Source organism: Lontra canadensis, unplaced genomic scaffold (genome assembly GCF_010015895.1).
Source record: "Lontra canadensis isolate GAN:19392208 unplaced genomic scaffold, GSC_riverotter_1.0 scaffold118, whole genome shotgun sequence".
In the NCBI taxonomy this organism is placed as follows: domain Eukaryota; kingdom Metazoa; phylum Chordata; class Mammalia; order Carnivora; family Mustelidae; genus Lontra; species Lontra canadensis.
Window position 1 is genome coordinate 2,117,046 of NW_022631112.1, and position 18,078 is coordinate 2,135,123.

The window sequence follows — 18,078 nt, forward strand, 5'->3', positions numbered from 1 at the left end:
GGGGCCTGGAATACTTCTGAAAGTGCCCCAAGATGTTTCCAGCCCCCAGCCAGGCCTGGAAATGACTGATGCAAGAACTGCCTCCATTTTGGGGCACAGGAGACGTCTGGGCTTATGCTACAGGTATCTGGACAGACACCCCTCTCCCCACTGGAGTCTTTTGGCATTCCAGGGGCTCCCCTGGAATAACAGAGAAGACCCTGGCACAGATAACCAGCAAAGCAACTATTTGCCAAGAAGGGTCCTAGTTACCGATTAACTGTGAGTGATGGGTCAATGCCAGGGAATCCGTGCAAAGGACAAGGGTTTGGTCGGCCTGGGACGGCCCACGCAGGGCCCAAGTTACACAAATGACATCATGCTATGCAATATCCTGGCCCCATGTCCTTCCCTTCTTCTCTTAGAAGCATCTGCTTGAAAGGGGTGCCTCCCTCGGTAGAACCATCTGTGGAAGGAAGGTAGGGTAACCACCACCCTTGGTGGCACCTGGATTCCCCTCACTGAAATCCATCTTCCGAAACAACTGTGGTGACAGTTACTTGATTCCCTGAATACGGTTCCAAGTTATTTGGATTTTGTTACAAGTGGCAGATTTAGCACATTCTGGATGGGGGCAAACGAGTGGCAACTGCATAACGATATGGGCATTTCCCACCACAAATTCATCCTACACAACAAATCCAGCTCTGAGTCCACTGTTGGATGTGGCAGTGCTGGTCACCCAGCACAGCAGGAGGGAGGCAGGCTGCTGGTTACCCTGTGAGGACCTGACATGACCATTGCACAGAGTAGCACTTTTTACTCCCACTGTCCTCCAGGAAGGAGAGAGAGAGGAGCAAGAGAAAAGACCACATGGAGGCTCAAGATACACAAACTTGACCTAGCCATTCACTGGGAGAGCTGACACCCTCTGGGTCACTTCTTCTGACCAGACAGATAATACATCCTCAAGCAGAAAAGGTGAGCCCCATGGGAAGTGAAAGCATGCCAAATTCCATCTCCCGGAGGCAGTGACCGTGAGGATGGCCGGGAGCACATGCCGGTGGCTGCTAGGTGCCAGGCACTGGGCTGGGGCCTTGGTTTGGCGTCATCCCATTTAGTCCTCAGAAAAGCCCTGGAGGGTTCTAGGATTGTCCCCATTCTACAGATGGTAAAATTGAGGCACAGAAAGGTTCCATAATGAGCTGTATGATCTGGGCAAGTGAGTAGTGGAGTTGGTGTTTGAACCCAGGCCCTCAGAGTGAGGACATATCCTCTCAGAGGCCTCTACCCATCAGAGAGGCCTCTCTTGGTCCTACTCTTCTCAAAGGACACTCCTTTCAAAGCCACCTTCCTCCCAGATCCCACTAAGGGTTCTCGGGCTCAGGCCTCTTAGCAAAGATGCAAAAGGACCCCAGGTCCTGCAAAGTGCTAAAAATCTTAACCTCTTGGGTAAATGTCAAAGTTCTAAGGAGCCACGGGCTCTGGCAGCAGCAGCTCTCAAGTGGATACCAACGGGCCCACTTTAGGCAAAACGCCTCTGAAAAGAGCTCACCTCCAGTGGTGGAAGGAATAGGAGTTCCTAAAGAACGTGTGCTCAGAAGGGTCTTTAATTCAAACAAACAGCCTCCAACTTCTGACAAAGGGCCCATCTACGATCCAGGAAGCGAGAAAAGGCTTAGAGAACTCTGGAACTCAAGTTCAAGTCCTCCAACTCAGCAGCTGGGAGTCGCAGCAGAGATGGCAGCTGTGGCACCTGGGGAGCCTGTCTCCTGTCTCACCACCCGGGAAAGAAAACAGTATCTACTTCTGAAGGATACAATGTCGCTGCAGTGAGAAAATGTACAAAACTTTGTAGCACGTGTGTGTTCTTGTGTCAGGCATTCTAAGTGTTTCGTTCCTATTTCTTAATTTTGTTTAATCCTTACAAAAGCCCAAGGTATCTGAAAACCACACTTTCACTGACAAGGAAACCACTTCAGAGAGGCTAAGTGACTTGCCCTAGGCCACGCAGCTTGGAAACCGTAAAACCTGACCTCGTGTCAAGGGTCCAGAGGTTAGAGCCACAAGAATCAATGGCCTTCATCTCCACTTCCATGAATCTTCTTGTTTCTGCAAACAGAGAGCTTTGGAGAGGCTAGAGAATAGTTAAAATTTTAAGGCTTGTGAAAACCCAGAAAGCTGACCCCAAGTGACCGACCAATGACCCACTCTAAAGGCCACACGTCCCCTAGAACTGTCTCCGATGATGGAGAGGCCTCTCATCTGCCTTGTCCAATATGGTGGCCACCAACCTCTTGCGATGAGTGGGCACTGGAAATGTGCCTTGTGTGACTGAGGAAGTGATTTTTTAAAAAATCTCATTGAATTTTTACTAAATTTCCATTTAAATAGCCTCACCCAGTTAGTGGCCTGGTATAGAACAGAACTCCTCTCCCCCACAGCCCAGGCCTCCAGGGCACCACACAGCGAAGGCTGTAAGAAAACTCACACTTCCAGGGCAGGTCTTAGTGCAAATGAATAAAATAAAATAAATTCTTCTCACCCCAGAGCAAACACCATCACTATGATCTGGGAACTTTTGCAGCTGGAAGAGAGACATGACTGTTTCCAAAACAAACGGCCTCGCCTCATTTTTTCTTCTTTTAAAAGAAAAAATCAAATGTGCAGCCCCCTACCATTAAATTACTTAGGAAAGGTTGTCACTTTTTCTAGCGACAAATTTCTTTGGTTTACAGTGACATAAAGGCTAAAATATGGTAGAAAAGAAAAGCCAGAAGAATAAACAAGAGGAGGCCCAGCACTCTCTAAGGTGTCATAAATCAAGAGGAAATAGACTCAGGGAGCTAGAAGCTTCCAAACATTCTTCCTCTTGAACTATTTTAAGCAACCCACACATACAGTCTCTCAGAGGTTATTTCATTCACAGCAACAGATGAGAAGCAATGAGCTTGGCAGGAGATCTCTTTAAACATGCAGAGAACCAAACACCTCCAACCACAGCTCTCAGGCCTTCGGCTCGGCCACCCGGCCAAGCAAGGTCCCTATTTTAAGGCACTTACAGGACTCTGTTGTTCAGAAGCAGCAAGGGATGCTCTGGCCTTGCTTCAGTTCCTCTCGCCCTCCTGGACCAACCTATTCCTTTCTCCGCTCGGGAAATCACTGTATACACTCCCTCCCCACCCAGGGACTCTGGAGCCAGACAGACCTGGGTTTGAATCCTGCTGGGTCATTTACCAGCTATGCCACTTAGACTTCTCTGAACCTCACGGTCTTCCCCTGTGCAAGTGGGGTAAGATGAAGACATACCACTCCGGGTGATTTTAAGAATGACATGGGAGGATAGAGGTGAGGGATATGGCCTTGGGGCTGGTACCTTGGAGAAGCTCCTTTGAGGTAGGGACGTGCTGGGGGTCTGAGTTGAGAGTTCAGTCCATTGGCTTCTCTGGCTGGAAAGGGAACACAGAATGGCTACAGAGTAGAGAAGCTGGGGGAAGGCTGCCTGGGTTCGACTACAGTCTCTAATTCTTAGCGGCACGACCTTGGGAAAGTGACTTAACCTGGGACTCCGTTTCCTCCACTCAAAGATGGAATAAAATAGTACCCACCTCATTTACTAAAGGGATAAATAACTCTGTTATATCACTCGGCCCCTTCCACGCAACCCTAACAATTCAAGCTTCTCTTGGGTGTTCTCTGGTGATCCTTCCAGATGAGTGAGCCAAAGCAGCATAGCATCGGAGTGAAGGAAAGTCACCATCCGGGGTGGGGCAGAAATGAGCACTCCAGAACAATGATTCTTTTACCACCAATAATAGCTAATGTCTGAGTGCTCACAGAGCACCAGACTTCCCAGGAACACTTCCCACATGGTCTGGGCCCCACTCCAGGCCATTTACATCAGACATCAGAATTCCTGGAGGTGTGGCCTAAGACACACATATATACACAGGTGTGTGTGTGTGTGTGTGTGTGTGTGTGTGTGTGTGTACTCATGCACGTGGGTTTAAAGCTCTCCAGGTGATTCTAATGTGAACCCAGGGTCAAGAGCCACTGAAATAACCCAATGAGATAAGAACCATGATAAATACCCATTAAACAGGAGAAGAAAACTGAGGCTCAGTGACCAGATAACTAACTGGCAGTCAGGCAGTGGCTACTCTCTCACGTTCCACCTCTCGGCCACCCTGAGCTGTCATGCCCCTCAGGAGGAACAGGAGACCAGCCCATCCAACAGGCACTTGGACCCTCCCACAGAGCCTTTCTTCGACTTCTCCGGAGCCCCCTCTGCCTTCTCAAAGCACCCAAGAAGGTTCTCTCTGGGGCTAAATTCCTGACTCAGATTTGACCTCCACGAACCCAACGAGCCTGAAATGGAGCCTCACTTTCGAAAGACCAAGGGGTACAGGCCCAGGGTCCGATCGATCCACCGAAGACCTGGTCCAAATTAAACAGATCTTTTGTTAATGACAGGAAATGATTGAGTCTACGATCTTCATTAAAGCTGCTGGCTGCCCTTGAAGAAGCTAGAGAGCAAACTTGAGGGGCTCCTAAGGCCCTCAACCATGGAATTAAAAGACAAAATAAATCTCTCCTGCCGGAGGCCCTATCTGACCCTCCTGGACGGTGCCCACTAGCAGGTCAGACAAAGGGGAAGCAATGTTTCCACACATCATACGATTAAGGGCGTTCAAGGAGATCTGGAGGCCAACCTTTTGCTTGGCATCTCTACGCAGGAGTGTGGAACAAGCAACCAAACTCACACGCTGACCTGCGGCTCAGTCCGGCTTCTTCCACACACAGCTGTTCCATTCTAAGCAATGGCTACTCCCTCCTTTCAGGGGCTCAGACTACACACCTTATTGTCATACTGATTCCTCTCCAAACTGTTGACATAGCCCAAGGCTGTAACTTCAAAATACACCCACAAACTCATAACCTCCCTGCTGACTCCCAACCCAAGCCACCCTCCTGCCTCGCTTGGATCACTGCAAAAGCCTCCCAGCGGTCATGCTGCCTCTATCCCATCCTCAATGCTACGCTCTCCTTCCAACCTAGCGGAGGGGCTGATTTCGTTAAAGTACAAATCAGATTGTGTCATTTCTGTGCACTAAGTCCCTCCAGTGGCTCCCAGCAGACTCTGATTAACAGTCGAAGAGCCCCCCAGTGGCCTACAAGGCCTGACCTGGCTCACCACCCCTCACTGGCTCTCCAACCGAATCCCCCTGCTCCCCTACCCTCACCCCAGGCCAGCCACGCTCGTTTCCCGGAGCCACCAGCCACCCACTGTTTCCCCTGCCCGGGTCCTTCTGCTCCAGCCTGGCTGGCCTCACTGTGATTCTTACAGCATGCCTCCCTCTTCCTCCTTCCCCCCACCCCGGGCCTCTGTCCCCAGACCTGGGAGGGTGCCCAGCGCACAGTAAGCCCTCAGCAAATATTTGTTGGATGAACAAGTAGATGCGTCCCAAACCCAACTCTTGGCCTCTCCCGGGTTCCCAACCCCAACCCCTGTGACCCACGGTCTGTCTCCTCAAAGACCAACATGGTAGAAGGCACACAGGTCTCTCCTAGAATACTCTACAAGCACCCACGAGCCAGGTGGGGCTCCCTGGGATGGCTGTCCTGGGCCTGCTCCACCAGGCAGTGAGCTCCCCTGCTATTGAGCTCAGGGTCCCAGCATCATTCTGGCCTGCCCGGCTCGTCCCGGGAGGGTTATATCCAGAAGGACAGCTGCAAGCAAGTTGCCTGCAAAGTGTGTGCTCATGTACAGGAGCAACTTTTGAGGCTGTCTGTTCTGCCTCCTTCAGAACATTTTGTTCAACTTCAGCCTGGGGATTCGTCCAGTGCATGGGCTGGCAGGGAAGAAGGACGGTAAGCTGCCCCCTTCGCAGAGCCGCTCAAACTTTGTGGTTGCGGGGTAAACCGGGGTTCAGAACCCAAGCACCTTGGATTGCTGAGCTCCACATCCCAGTGCCTGGGGTTGCTGGCAGCCTGACATCATCCCCCCTTACTCTTTCCCTCCTCTTTGAAAAACCGGCCCTGCCAACTGCAACAAACAGCATTTAAAAATATCTTGCTGGATTATACAGCCCTGCTTTCTAAATTCCTCACAATGTCGGTCTCTGTCCCACATAGGAGAAACACGGGTGTAGCGTATTTAAATTTTTTTTTTTTTCCCTAGCTGCTCCCCTGCTATAAATACCCAAGTCTGGGTAGGCGGGCCTCCAACACCGACTGCATGAAGTCACCTCAAGGGAGCCAGTCCCACCACAGTGCCGGCCCGCCAGGGTCTGGGCACAGCTGTTGCGCACGGAAGTGCTGGGTCGGCCAGGAGAAGACAGAACTTATCCCTTCGATGGGGGTGGGTGGGTGGGGGGAGTTTAGTAAAATTTCTAATACATAATTGCAGTTCATCCCAATATGGAAAAGGCTGGTGTCTCGTCCTACCACCCAGACAGGGCTTCAGAGAGCACGTCCAGCTCCATCCCGGGCTGTTTCTTTCCCCAGGATGCTAAGCACAGGGCTTGACCTTAGGAAAAACATTTCACAGCGTCCTTGTGGGGTCTAGAAACATTATCAGAGACAGAAGGGCCCTTGGAGAATCTAGCCCGACCTCTTCACACAACAGATAAAGCAACGGAGAGCCAAGAAGACAGAGTGATTCACTCCAGGTCACAGAGGGGCCATGCTCCAACACAGAGCTTTCTAGATCCAAACCCTCAGCTCGCTGGACTGGACTGTCCTAGATGCTTGTGCACAGAGGGCTGCTTGGTGTGCGAGCTTTAGCTTGTGTTTATTAACAGCTCTCCTCACAGAAAATACTGATTTTCATATTTTAAAAGATACAGACTAAAAAAAAAAATTGTTTTTTTTTTTAATTTTTAACAAATGCTTGGCCTTGGTTTCAGGGATGATTTTCATGCACTGAAAGGCTTGTTTTGCCCTGAGTTCCAATTTAATCTCTCCCCACCCAAATCTTGTCTATCTGGTACTTCCAAGTTCAGTTTCCCTATTTAATTTTCCCATTATGGACCTGAACCCACCCTTTCTCCTCAACTCACTGCTGGAAAAAAATGGACCCTAAATCATTAACTATAAACAACTGTGTATATGTATATACATATATATTTCATTCATAAGCTCTTTTTCTTACAGGAGAATTCCTTCACTGGGGTCAGGAAAAGCACTAACAGCAGAGTTATTAGCTAGGCCATTGATGACCTATCACATTTTATTATTGTCAGCGGAATTCCACCAGACCCTAGGGAGTCCGGTCCAGATGGCGTGGAGTGATAGCATGGTTCCACCAGATCAAGCATTTAATAAGACTGAAATCTTTATTATCAATACTCTGGAAATGGAAGGTGACTAAACCTGAGAACTGACCCACTACTTTACAGAATGATTAACGCTAAACTGGAAATTGAACCTATCAAATCATACTCCTGACCGAAGAAAGTATCTTATCCTGCTTTATGTCCCTCTCCAATCTCCAGGATTTGAGAACCCTGCCTTGGCAAGAGTCAATCCAATGGCCTCATTTAACAGGACTGTCAGCCCTGACCTTCATTTGGTACTGGCATTGCTTTGGCCCAAACTGCTCTGTTTAGGGCCCTGGGACGAAAGGCTGAGTCTGAAGCCAAGTTGAATGGGAGAAGCAAGGTGAATGGAAGCCTGGTTCTTCATGCCCTCTTAGCCCAGGCCGGCTTGCTCAGTCTTCCCTCCTTCCTTGTACTGCTAGGACAACGGACAGTGGCGCGGGTGGGGGGTGGGGGGGTGGGGGGTGTGCCCCGGAGGCAGGGTGCCAGGGAGAGGGAGTGCCGGGGAGGGGGAAGTGCAGAGAAGGGTGTGTGCTTTGCTGAGGCCAAGCTTCCAATCAACAAAAGGGGTAACGGGAGGTCTGCGGCTGTGGTTAAGATGCGCTGGGGGAGCAGACGCACTCGATTTCTGAATTATAAAAATGAGTATTGGAAAGCTCTCTTCCTGCACTCTGGCAGGCTTCTTAACATCTGGATAAAAGATGTGGGAAAGCTGTCCCTTTTTGCTGCGTTATCTGCCTTGTTCTCCCCATCCAGCATCTGAAGTGTCTGGCCGAGCGGGGTTGCCTGCTGTTCTCTAACACACACACTTCAGCTTCCAGGTCTCTGCGTACCACGTTCCCTCATCTGGAAGCCTGTGTGCTCTCCACACTGCCTCCCCTTCCCTGCCACAGACCTGCCTGCCCCAGTCCCACTAGTCCCCATGCCACATCCTCACAAAGCAGCTCTCCCTCCCAGCCAGGCCTCCTCTTCCCCGCTTTGAACTCTGTCACCAAAAGCTTCCAGGTCCCCATCTATAGGGCAGATATGACATCCCCCTCTTAGAAGGGCTCAGGAGCAGAAGGGGAACAGCTGATGGAAAGCAATCAGCACCATCCTTGCCGACAAAAGCCAGCCACCCTGGACTTCCTTGCAAGGATCTGGGCATGTGCTTTGCCTTCCCTACTAGACCCCACGCTCCCTGATAGTCATGATCAATTCTTGCCCTCCTCCAACTTGTCTCCATTGCCCCGTCCACAGCCTGCTCTCAGGAAGAAGCCGAGTAATGAGGCCGGCGTGCACGTCTCAGCTTACTTCGGCTGTGCTCCCTCGCCTTCTCCTCCCAGTTCGGCATGGGACTCCAAACATGCTGCCAGAGCAGCAAAACCATTTAAGCTTTTTTTTTTTTTTTAAAAAAAAACAAGAAGACCACAAAGTATGTTTACATGACAGGCCAGCAAAACACAAAACACCTGCTGTCCCGTGGCTCAAGACTTGGCAGCTGCAACAAGCGGGGGCCAATATCCACAGTGGAATTGCTCCCTGGGGCCGGGAACCTGGCATGTGCACTGCCACAGTCCTCAGTGCAGGGGGCCAGGCAGGAGCTTGGGGTGGGGAAGGGGGTCTAATTTGGCTGACCTGTGCCAGCCGGCTTCATCTTGGGGACAATCATAACGCAGCAGGGTGCAAGGGTGCTTTTTCAGATTCCCTAACTTCCCTCTACCTATTAGTCACCAAGGAAATCCTTGTGGCTACTCCTTGTCACCCTGGCATTTGGGTCACAATCTCCCCCTGCACTAGAGACTCTCACTACGGCAAAAGCAAATAAGACTAGTACATTCAACATGAGTCTGCAAAAACACAGCAATAATTAGAATCAATAGTTTATGCACCAGAGTACAGAGTTCCTTACAGGGGCTTTTATTAAATCCTCAGAGTCATCCTGTGAGGCGGGTACTGTTTCTCAGTCCCCGGCGATTTTGCCCCCCAGGGGACATCTGGCAATGTCTGGGGATGCTTTTGATGGTCACGCTGGCAGTAGGGAGGGGACGGGATGCTGCGGGCATCCTAGTGGGTAGAGGCCCGGATACCACGAAGTGCCCCACAATCCACAGGACTTCCTCCACAACAAAAACCATCCAGTCCCACAGGTCAGCAGGGACAAGCTTTGAGAAATCCTGTTATCGAGAAGAAAACTAGGGCACAGAAGTGAACCTGCCCAGAGTTGCACAGCCTCTCAGGTAAGGCGCCAGGAAGGAACCCCAGGCAGGCTGACCCTGAGCTCTGCTCTTCACACTGACCCCAGCCGCTAGGCCACCCCTGGAGCCCCCACTTGGCACCAAGGGCAGTGCCCCACGCAGAAGAACCAGCCCCTTGTTTTCCTGTAGATCAACAGAGACGTGGAGCCACTGGCTGGAGGCATGGGCCCCAACTCAGACTTCAGAGCCAAAGCATTCCGGGGCCTGCTATGCAGGCTGCTTCTCTCCCTGGGCTCCCAGGGGAGATATTTTGCCCCGTGAAGGCTGTACCAGGAAATCATAAAGGCTCTTCTGCCAACTCCAGAGCCCGTGAGCTGAGCTCCCAGAGACCAGTGGCTGAAACATAGGCTCCCTTGGGGTGCCTTCCCTACTGGGTTTCTTCCTCTCCTGAACTGACTCACCCTCCGTACGAGTCTGGCAGCGGAGGCCACAGCTTTTCCATTGCGCTGGGCTGACTGCTCACCAAGCAGCTGACCTTTGCCAGGCCCTCCCTGCTCCTCAGGGGCAGCAACCGGGGGTCCTTAAGGCCCATGGCACCTGCGGCGTTCTCTCTGGGACAGCCAGGAGCACTGATGCAGAGTAAGGCAGACCCCTCTGGGGGCCCATCTGTGCCCAGATCTTGAAGCCCGGTTTTCACCATTGGTTAGGAAGACTCACTGGCCGAACCCATTTAGGGCGCCCGGACCCAGCAGGCTGCCAACCGATAAAATCTGTCATAAATACTGCTGTCACTAAGAGTTCGGTGGGGAGGGTCGCATATAGTTCCTCATGCCTTTATTCCCAGGAAAAGCACGGGCCTAAGGCTTGGGTGATCCGGGGCCTGTCCTGCCACATCTATGACCTTGCTGTGAATTTTGGGAAAGGGCCATCCTGTTCCATGGATTTTTATGGGGACCCAGTAAGGTCATGGATGAAAAATGTTTCAGGTGCTGCACAGAGCATGGAAGTGTGGAGACGGGCCCAAGCATCCACCCGCGTCCTGTCGGGCAAAGGCCAAGTACAGACAGTGGGACGGACAAGCACCAGCCCAAGGACTGGCACCAACTCTATGTCTCTGGCTTGCCTTGGAACTTAGGTGTCGCTCGTCCATCCCGGGAGTGTCTCAGCAGTGCCAGCCTTACTTCCTTCTCAGACGGGAGGCAGGGGGTGGAGCCTCTTCTGAGCAAGAGTCATCAACCAAGCTCACCCTCTGGGGCAGCTCTGGGGGCAAGGGAGGGGTAGGGGTGCTTTTCTTAGGGGAACTGGCTGTCTCCATCTTGCAACTCAGTCCTCCTGCGGATTTATCTGCTGCCTATTAGACTTCTGCTGTGACACCCCCACTTTGGGTATTGCACCCTGAAGAGCTCCCCTATTTACCTTTGAATTACAAATTAAACCCCTCCATTTACATCTACTCAGCACAGCTGGCCTTGGAAACCCTGTGAAAAATCAGGGTATCAAAGGTTGAATGAGGTTCCTGAGGCTTGGGAACCCCCCAAATGCTGCCTCTGTTCATCAAGAACTTGAAATTCTCTGCCACGGTATTAAAAGGGGGAAGATTCTTCCACAGTGTCCAAGGATTTCAAAGCAACTTTATGGAATTAAACATCTGTGCGGCAGAATCATTTATTTGCCCGATGAGTACGTACAGAGCACCTACTACGCACCAGATGCCCTGTGGGGTCCCGGGGAAACGACGAGCTCACAGTGGGGTGGGTGAGACAGACCGAAGCAGGAAATGATATGAGCATATGCTCTGGGGGCTGCAGAAACATGGAGGAGAGGCGGCTCTCTCAGTCAGGGGTGGAGGAGTCAGGTAAAGCCTTGTGGAAAAAGCAGAACAACTCCACCTTGTTCCTCTAACTACTCGAGGCTGGGTTGCAGTTCTCTGGCAGTCAAGGGGGAAAAAAAATAAGTTTTCATTTCCAAAGCTTGCTTTGTTCCAGTTTTACCAGCTCCCTTGGCTTCAATAAAACTGTCCAAGAGAAGCTGCCCTCCTCCCTCAGACTACCCAGGTGTGAAAACTGATTAAAAACCAACTAGCAGCTCAATTAACTCTTGCCCCCTTCGTTGACGATCTTCAGGGAAATCTCCTTATCATCTCCTTGCTAACAGAGTCCTCCAGGAGAACGGCACACCCACTGTAGACGCAGCCCTTGTACTTCTTGGCTGTAAAGGACATGGCTGGGGCTTGCTTCTGATAATAAATAACCAAATAATTCAGACAAGTCCCGAGTCCCTAGATTTTGCCTAGAGATTCTTCAATAGCAGTGGTACGGATACACTTCCTATTATCAGTGACATGCCAACGAGGCCCTCCTTGGCTGTCATTTAGATTAGCTCTAGTCACATTATCCCATTACCTTGCCTTTTTTTTTTTTAATAACATTTACTACTAAGGGTAAAATCCCTGTTTGTCACTGGTTTATAAGCTTCATGAGAGGTGGACCCTCCCCTCCTTCTCCCCTTAATCCACAGCACTTCTAATGCCCAGCAGTGGGCACAGGGTCAGTGCTCAGTAAATACTTATTGAATGAACTGCTACCCTTTACTGAGCATTTACTGTGTGCTAAGATCTTTAAATCTATTATCTCACCCAATCCTCATACCAACCTCATGAGGCAGGTGCAGTTATGACCCCTCATTTTACAGATGATAATGCTTAAGAAATGTGCCCTGGGTCACTCTTAAAAAGAGCAGAGGTGACAGAGAATGCCTTCCTTACCTCCGTGAAGGGGCTACTCTTGGGCACTTCTGGGTTACTGCTTTGGAGCAAAGACATTCTCAGCAAAAACCTCATTTCATATACAGGCTTGGAACTGAAGAGGATTTTCTCAAATGCTTTGAGCACTCATGAAAGCTCTTTCAGAAGAAACCCAGGACTGAGTCTCAGTATCAGAATTACACGTAGGGATAGGAAAGAACAGGCGCTGGCAGGGGGAGGGGGTGGTGCGGGCAGCGAACCGGAGAAGTTTCTATTTTCTGCCAGCTCCGTGCTTATAAATACTACGTCCCATAAGGAAGCCACGGAGATACTATCCCTTAATGACACCGGGAACACGGACATCAATACCGAATGAGCAAGTGATAGAGAGCTCCTGCTGCTCTGCGAAGCTGAGATCATGTTGTATAAACGCTACAGAACTTTTATCATCCATCCTGGGCTGAGCAAAACCATATTCGCCCAGCACTCTGAGTAATGGCCAGAGTAGATGGATTAGGACCCTTAAATTCCTGGTTGCAAGACATTAAAAGTTTAAGAGCCCCATATAGCTGAGTCAAATGCATGTGCCCATGCTGTATAATTAGCAGGCACAACAACAATAAAGCTATAATTGAAAGGGAAGACCAGCAGGACAAGAACACAAACCGGCACCCTCCTCCCAAGTGTAGCCACTTCTCCCTTGGTCTTCACCTGCGTGAACGGTAACCCTGCCAGCCTTGGGCTTCAGCGTGACACAGGTTTGGATCTCCCATTCCTTCCCTGAGCAATTTCTGCTACCCTCTGAAGTCAGCTTTCAGGCATAAGTAATTCACCGCTCCTCTACTAAATATTCCTTTCACTTTGTCTAAACAGACTTCATAAATCAACCTAGTTACTGTTTACGGAGGCCACCGGCAGGATCTCATGTATAAAAAATGAGCATCCGTGCTCCTAAGTGGAAGTGGAGGGTCGCCTTGCCTGCAAGAGACTTCCCAGGAGACCAGGGAAGGCACAGAAGGAGACGCTTGCTTGCTCGGGTTGTCCAGGGAGCCCTGCTGTCTGTCACGTGGCATCCTGCTGTCTTGACTAGCACTGCTTGAGAAGGATTGTTTGGAGTAAGGGAGGAGGCTCAATGATGGGGTCAGAAACTCAGCCTGTAAAGAAATCCCAGGGAGTGATGACCCTAGATAAGAAATGGCATTTTGGGGTAAGCCCTTTAGTGGAAGACAGCTGTGCTCTAGCAAATTCCTGGCTACTCTGCCTTTTCAGGGGACCCCGGAGAGGTAGCTGTTCTTCCTAGATTCAATTTGCAGTTGGAAAAACTGAGAAGTTCCTCTACCTGCTGGGTACCAGCTGAGCACGAAGGGCGTTTTTGGTTCTGTTTGGCACCTCTTGTTCCATTTTTGTCCTAGTCTGGTCTACAGGCTCGGGGCCTCTGTCTTCTCTCCTAGGGAGCTTTCCTTCTTTGAGCTCAGTCTGGGCCTCCCCTGCAGCCTAAAGTACAGGATTCTCCCCTGGGCTATGATGGTGGGTGGAAATTCCCCTGCCCTCCACTTCCTCTCCTGGAGCTCCTGTTCCCGGTGTTGATACCACAAACTCAGAAGGCAAAGCACAATTATCAGCTGTGACATCATCAACACAGATTCTGGGCTGACCTCAACTCTGACCTCAGAGGAGGAAAATTAAAAGGCAAGTGCTCTTCCATTCCAGGCATCTCCTTTGGTGGTGCCAGAATTAAAACCCAAACCAAGGAAGGGCTAAGCAAAGTCATGCTGCTACACACAAACTATCTTCAAAATGAGGCTTAGACGTCAGCTGCCTTCCTTGGAAACTGGACTGGTAAGAATGAAGCTGTTTCCTCTCCTCTGATGGCCAAAAGCTTCAACTCTGGAACCTGCCCAGGCTCCGATTTTAGCTTTGTCACTTAATGTCTGTGTAATCTTGGGTAAATTGGTTAACAACTGTGAGCCTTGGTTTCCCTATCAGTATAATGAGGATCATACTATAGAGTACCCACTTAATAGAATTGCTAGGATTTCTTGAATGAAGGTATGAAGTGCTAAGAATAGGGACTGACATCCTGTTAAGTGCTCACTTTAAATTTTAGCTATTTTGATGTTCAACCATGTTTAAAGTTGACTCCCTTTATCCCTTTTCAGCACCCGCCTGGCCTCTTCCACAGACTACTTGTTTGTCACTGAAGGCTGTCCCCAAAATGGCCTTCCAATCAGATTGCAAGGATGTCTAGCCATATACCATTCTAAATTTATGGTTTGCTGACTTCTGAAATTGGAGTCTGGTAGGCAGTTTGCTGTTAAATGTATGTCACACCCTCGCCTTACCAGGGTGAAGGTCAAGTGCTTCCCTTCCACCCTTTGCACTGAAGCCTTGTCATCCTTCAGAGAAATGCAACTACCCAGTGTGGTTCCTTTCTCAAACTCCCCATCATGCAGTTGCCCATCCCCCATCACCAAGTTTACTGGGTCATCATTTCTTTTAGGAAAGCCCATAAGGTTGTGCATTTACTATAACACTGAGCACAGACAGTTAAGAACCCACCACTACTTTCCTGCTTCTAGGAGGAGGCCTGAAGTGCATCCTTGAAGCCTGCAAAGCTCAAGGCAGCTGCACCTGATCCTGGGCTTCCTGCTCCCTTCCTTCCATCCCACTTATCCAAGGCTCAGGTCTTAAGAGTTTGGATACGCTGGCGGCTGCTCTTGGGCTGGAGAGATCTAGGGTCAGAGCCACAGTCCATCTGCTCTGCTGCTGGGGAAAGACCACTAGAGATCCAGTCAAGCAAAGGTAAAGAGCGGCAGGGCTGTCAGCTTTGTGGGAAAAAAGGTTCAGGAATGGCTTGATCAAGAGCCTCAATCACTAAACAGCATCCACATAGTGATGACTCCACAACCTCCAAAAGCCAGCCACCCCCAAGAACTATCTTTGGCAAGAACCATTTAATGAATTCTATCCTCAAAACAAACGTTTTCTCCCAGGTCCTGGCACACTCGCCAGCTTCGCCCTAGGAAATTCACCCCGTGGGTAGCCCAGGGCGGGAATTCTCTCCCATCTGTCCAAGGCCTGAGGCCCGCACACTTACCATTGGCGTTCTTGCCGCAGATGAGATGTTCATAGGGCTGCAGGACGCCCCAGAGCTCCGCGTCGTTGTTGATGACCATCTCCAGGGCCTCGGGGGACACCTCCCCGGCCCCGGCCCCTCCGCCATCGGGGCTCTGGCTGGCCAGCACCCTGGCCCGGATCTCCTCCACCAGGTTCTCCATGCAGGCGGTGAGCGAAATGGCCGCGTACTCGTGGATGCGCACGGAGATGCGGGTGTCCACCATCCAACGGAAGAAGCGGCCCACCGAGAAGGTGAGGCCACAGCGCGCCGACTTGCCCCGACGCAGCCCGTCGCCGGCGCTCATGCTGTACAGGGACAGCGCCTTGACCGCGGCCACCGCGCAGCTCTCGGCCAGCGCCCAGCTGTGCACCAGGCGCACGGCGCTCTGCACCTCGAAGCGGGTGCACTTGGCGTGCAACACGCTCAGGCGCTGCGCCTCGCGGGCCACGCGGATGAGCGCCCTGCGGAGCAGCCCCGCCAGGCGCCGCACCGCCTCGGCGGAGAATAGGGGCAGCCGCCGGCCGCCGGCGCCTTTGCGAAGCACCCGGGCCACGTCTCCCTCGGTCCAGGGGAACTCCTCCAGCTCGGGGAGGCGCGGGCAGCGGGAGAAGAGGTCGGCCACTTCGGGGTCCTCGGGCAGCACCGTGTTCACCGTGTCCCAGCTGTTGTGGCGGCTGTTCATGGAGCCGGAGTAGCACCACCAGGCCGCCCCGCGGTGCTGCTGCGCCGAAGAGTTGAGCGCCTGCGAGTTGGACTTGGAGGACGAGAGGCTGAGTGAGCGGCACGAGTCCCCGGCCCCATACCCGGAGTCCAAGGTCAAGTCCTCCAGCGTCTTGAGAGTGGAGCTGTACGTCCCGGCCATGGGGAGCCTGCCGGCGGTGGCCTCGCCGAAAGGGGGGCGCTCACAAGTCCATGCTCCCTTCCCCAAGTGGGCAGGAACAGGCTCTAGGCTCTCCGGGGCGCCCTCCTTCCGCTCGGCGGCCGCATCGCCCGCCCGGAGGCCGCGGGAAGGTGGGCGAGATTCTCGGCGGCCAGGGCCCCGCGCGTCCAGAGTCCGACGCGAAGCTGTCACTGGAACGGCTCCCGCCGCTCCTCCTCGGCAGCCCCCCTGGTCGTCCTCAGCCTCCCGCCAGCAGAGCGTCTGTCCTCCGCAGAGAAGGAATCCCGGGAGAACAGGGCGGTGGCAGAAGGAGGAGGCGGCTCGCAGCGCCGCGCGAGTCTGGGACCAGCCGGCGAGAAAGCGCTCAGCAAACTTCTGCGCCGCGCGGGCGGCCCGCACAGCTGGGTACCCAGCCGCCGCCGGCATGCAAATAACCCGGGGCGGCTCACCAATCATCGGCCGCGACGGGCAGGGGCTGCACCAATGATCTCCTCGAGGGGCGGTCACTATGCAGATTTCACGGGGCTGCGGGTGAAACCCCGAGGCGAGGGAGGCGGGGCTGGAGGCCGAGGGTCGGGTAAAGCGGCGGGGATGAAGGTGGAGGAGGGGGAAGAGCTCGCGAGCCCCCGGGAGCGGCGGGAGGTGCGAGCAGAGACCGGGAAAGGAGGCGTCGAAGCGTTAGGCTCCGGAGCTGACGATTTAATGAAAAATTTAAAGGAAATGCCACGGTGCTCTGCCCCCTGCCCCCCGTCCAGGCGTTGGGCGTTCGCAGCCCCTTTTCAAGCCCCCTTGCAGCCCTGCACCGATACGGACTTGTCGACTGTGGTCGCAGGGTTGGGAGGAGGGGTGTGGAACAGCCGCCTAGGGTAGGAGGCACCAGCCAGGCACCGCACCTCTCTCCCGGACTTTCTGACAGGCCCCTCCCGTTTCCTGAGATGAAACTCTCATTTGTGTTTAGTGGGAGGAGGGACGTCCTTCCTTGCTTCTCCGGAATCCGTCTGGTTTTCTTTACGGTGCTCTCCAGGTTCCAGTCAGACCAGATCTGACGAATAGACGGGCTCCAGGAGGTCTGTGGTCCCCCTGCCTCCCCACCACGGGAAATTACGCAGTTTTCTGAGCATTAACTCTGGGGAGAGGGTCCTAACTTTTATCAGAGTCTCAAAAGAGCCCGTGCCTTCCGCGTTACATTTGGACAGTACGACTGGCTGTCAGGTGGAGACATTCTGTCCGGGGTGTGTCTGAGTGTGTGTGTGTGTGTGTGTGTGTGAAGGTGAGAAGGGTGCTAGGTAGCACTGGCCTGCGCTCCGGCACCTGGCCGCATGCACCACCTCCTGACGGTGTGCCCATGGAGGAGCCCTGCGCCCCGCCGGGACTCGGTTTCCTCCGGGGTGAAGCGAGTGCTGACTTCCAAGCAGCGCCCTTGTAAACCTGTCTCCGGCCCTGCGTCCAGAAGCGGTCAGCCAGAGCGCTGTGGTTCCAGCAGATCCACGCCCAGTCCTCCCCGTCCGCCTGCTGTCCTGCAGCTATGCACACACACGTGCTCGAACGTGCACATGCCCCCTCCCGTGCAACCGCAAAGTGAAGGAGGAGATTGTGCACGCGGTGCCCCCAAGTCAGCCTCCCCCGCTCCTGAAGGGCTCCTTTGTGCTGTATCTTACACAGTTCCAACTTCGGGCCGTGAGTTGGATACGAACTAGAAATGTCTGGTTTGTCTCTTTACTTCTGAAATTAATGGCCCTTTCCCTGTGAAATTCCTTTTTTTTTTTTTTCCTGTGGCAGTTTGGCTTAATTTTTCCTTTCTGCGGGTCTTTTATTTATGCAATATCGCCGCCTCTTGGTCAGGAGAGAGAACGGAGTCAAGG

The 18,078-nt window shown here is 52.5% G+C and overlaps 1 protein-coding gene across 1 annotated transcript in view; it reads right to left on the reverse strand.

Moving 5' to 3' along the window:
• The window catches only part of ABTB2 (ankyrin repeat and BTB domain containing 2), a 171,613-nt gene extending 155,012 nt beyond the window's left edge, over positions 1-16,601 (reverse strand). Inside the window, exon 1 of the mRNA XM_032841050.1 lies at positions 15,316-16,601. Within this exon, the coding sequence (XP_032696941.1) occupies positions 15,316-16,198 (883 nt within the window). The 5' untranslated portion in view covers positions 16,199-16,601. The remainder of the gene's footprint in view (positions 1-15,315) is intronic.
• Positions 16,602-18,078: the final 1,477 nt, after the last annotated feature.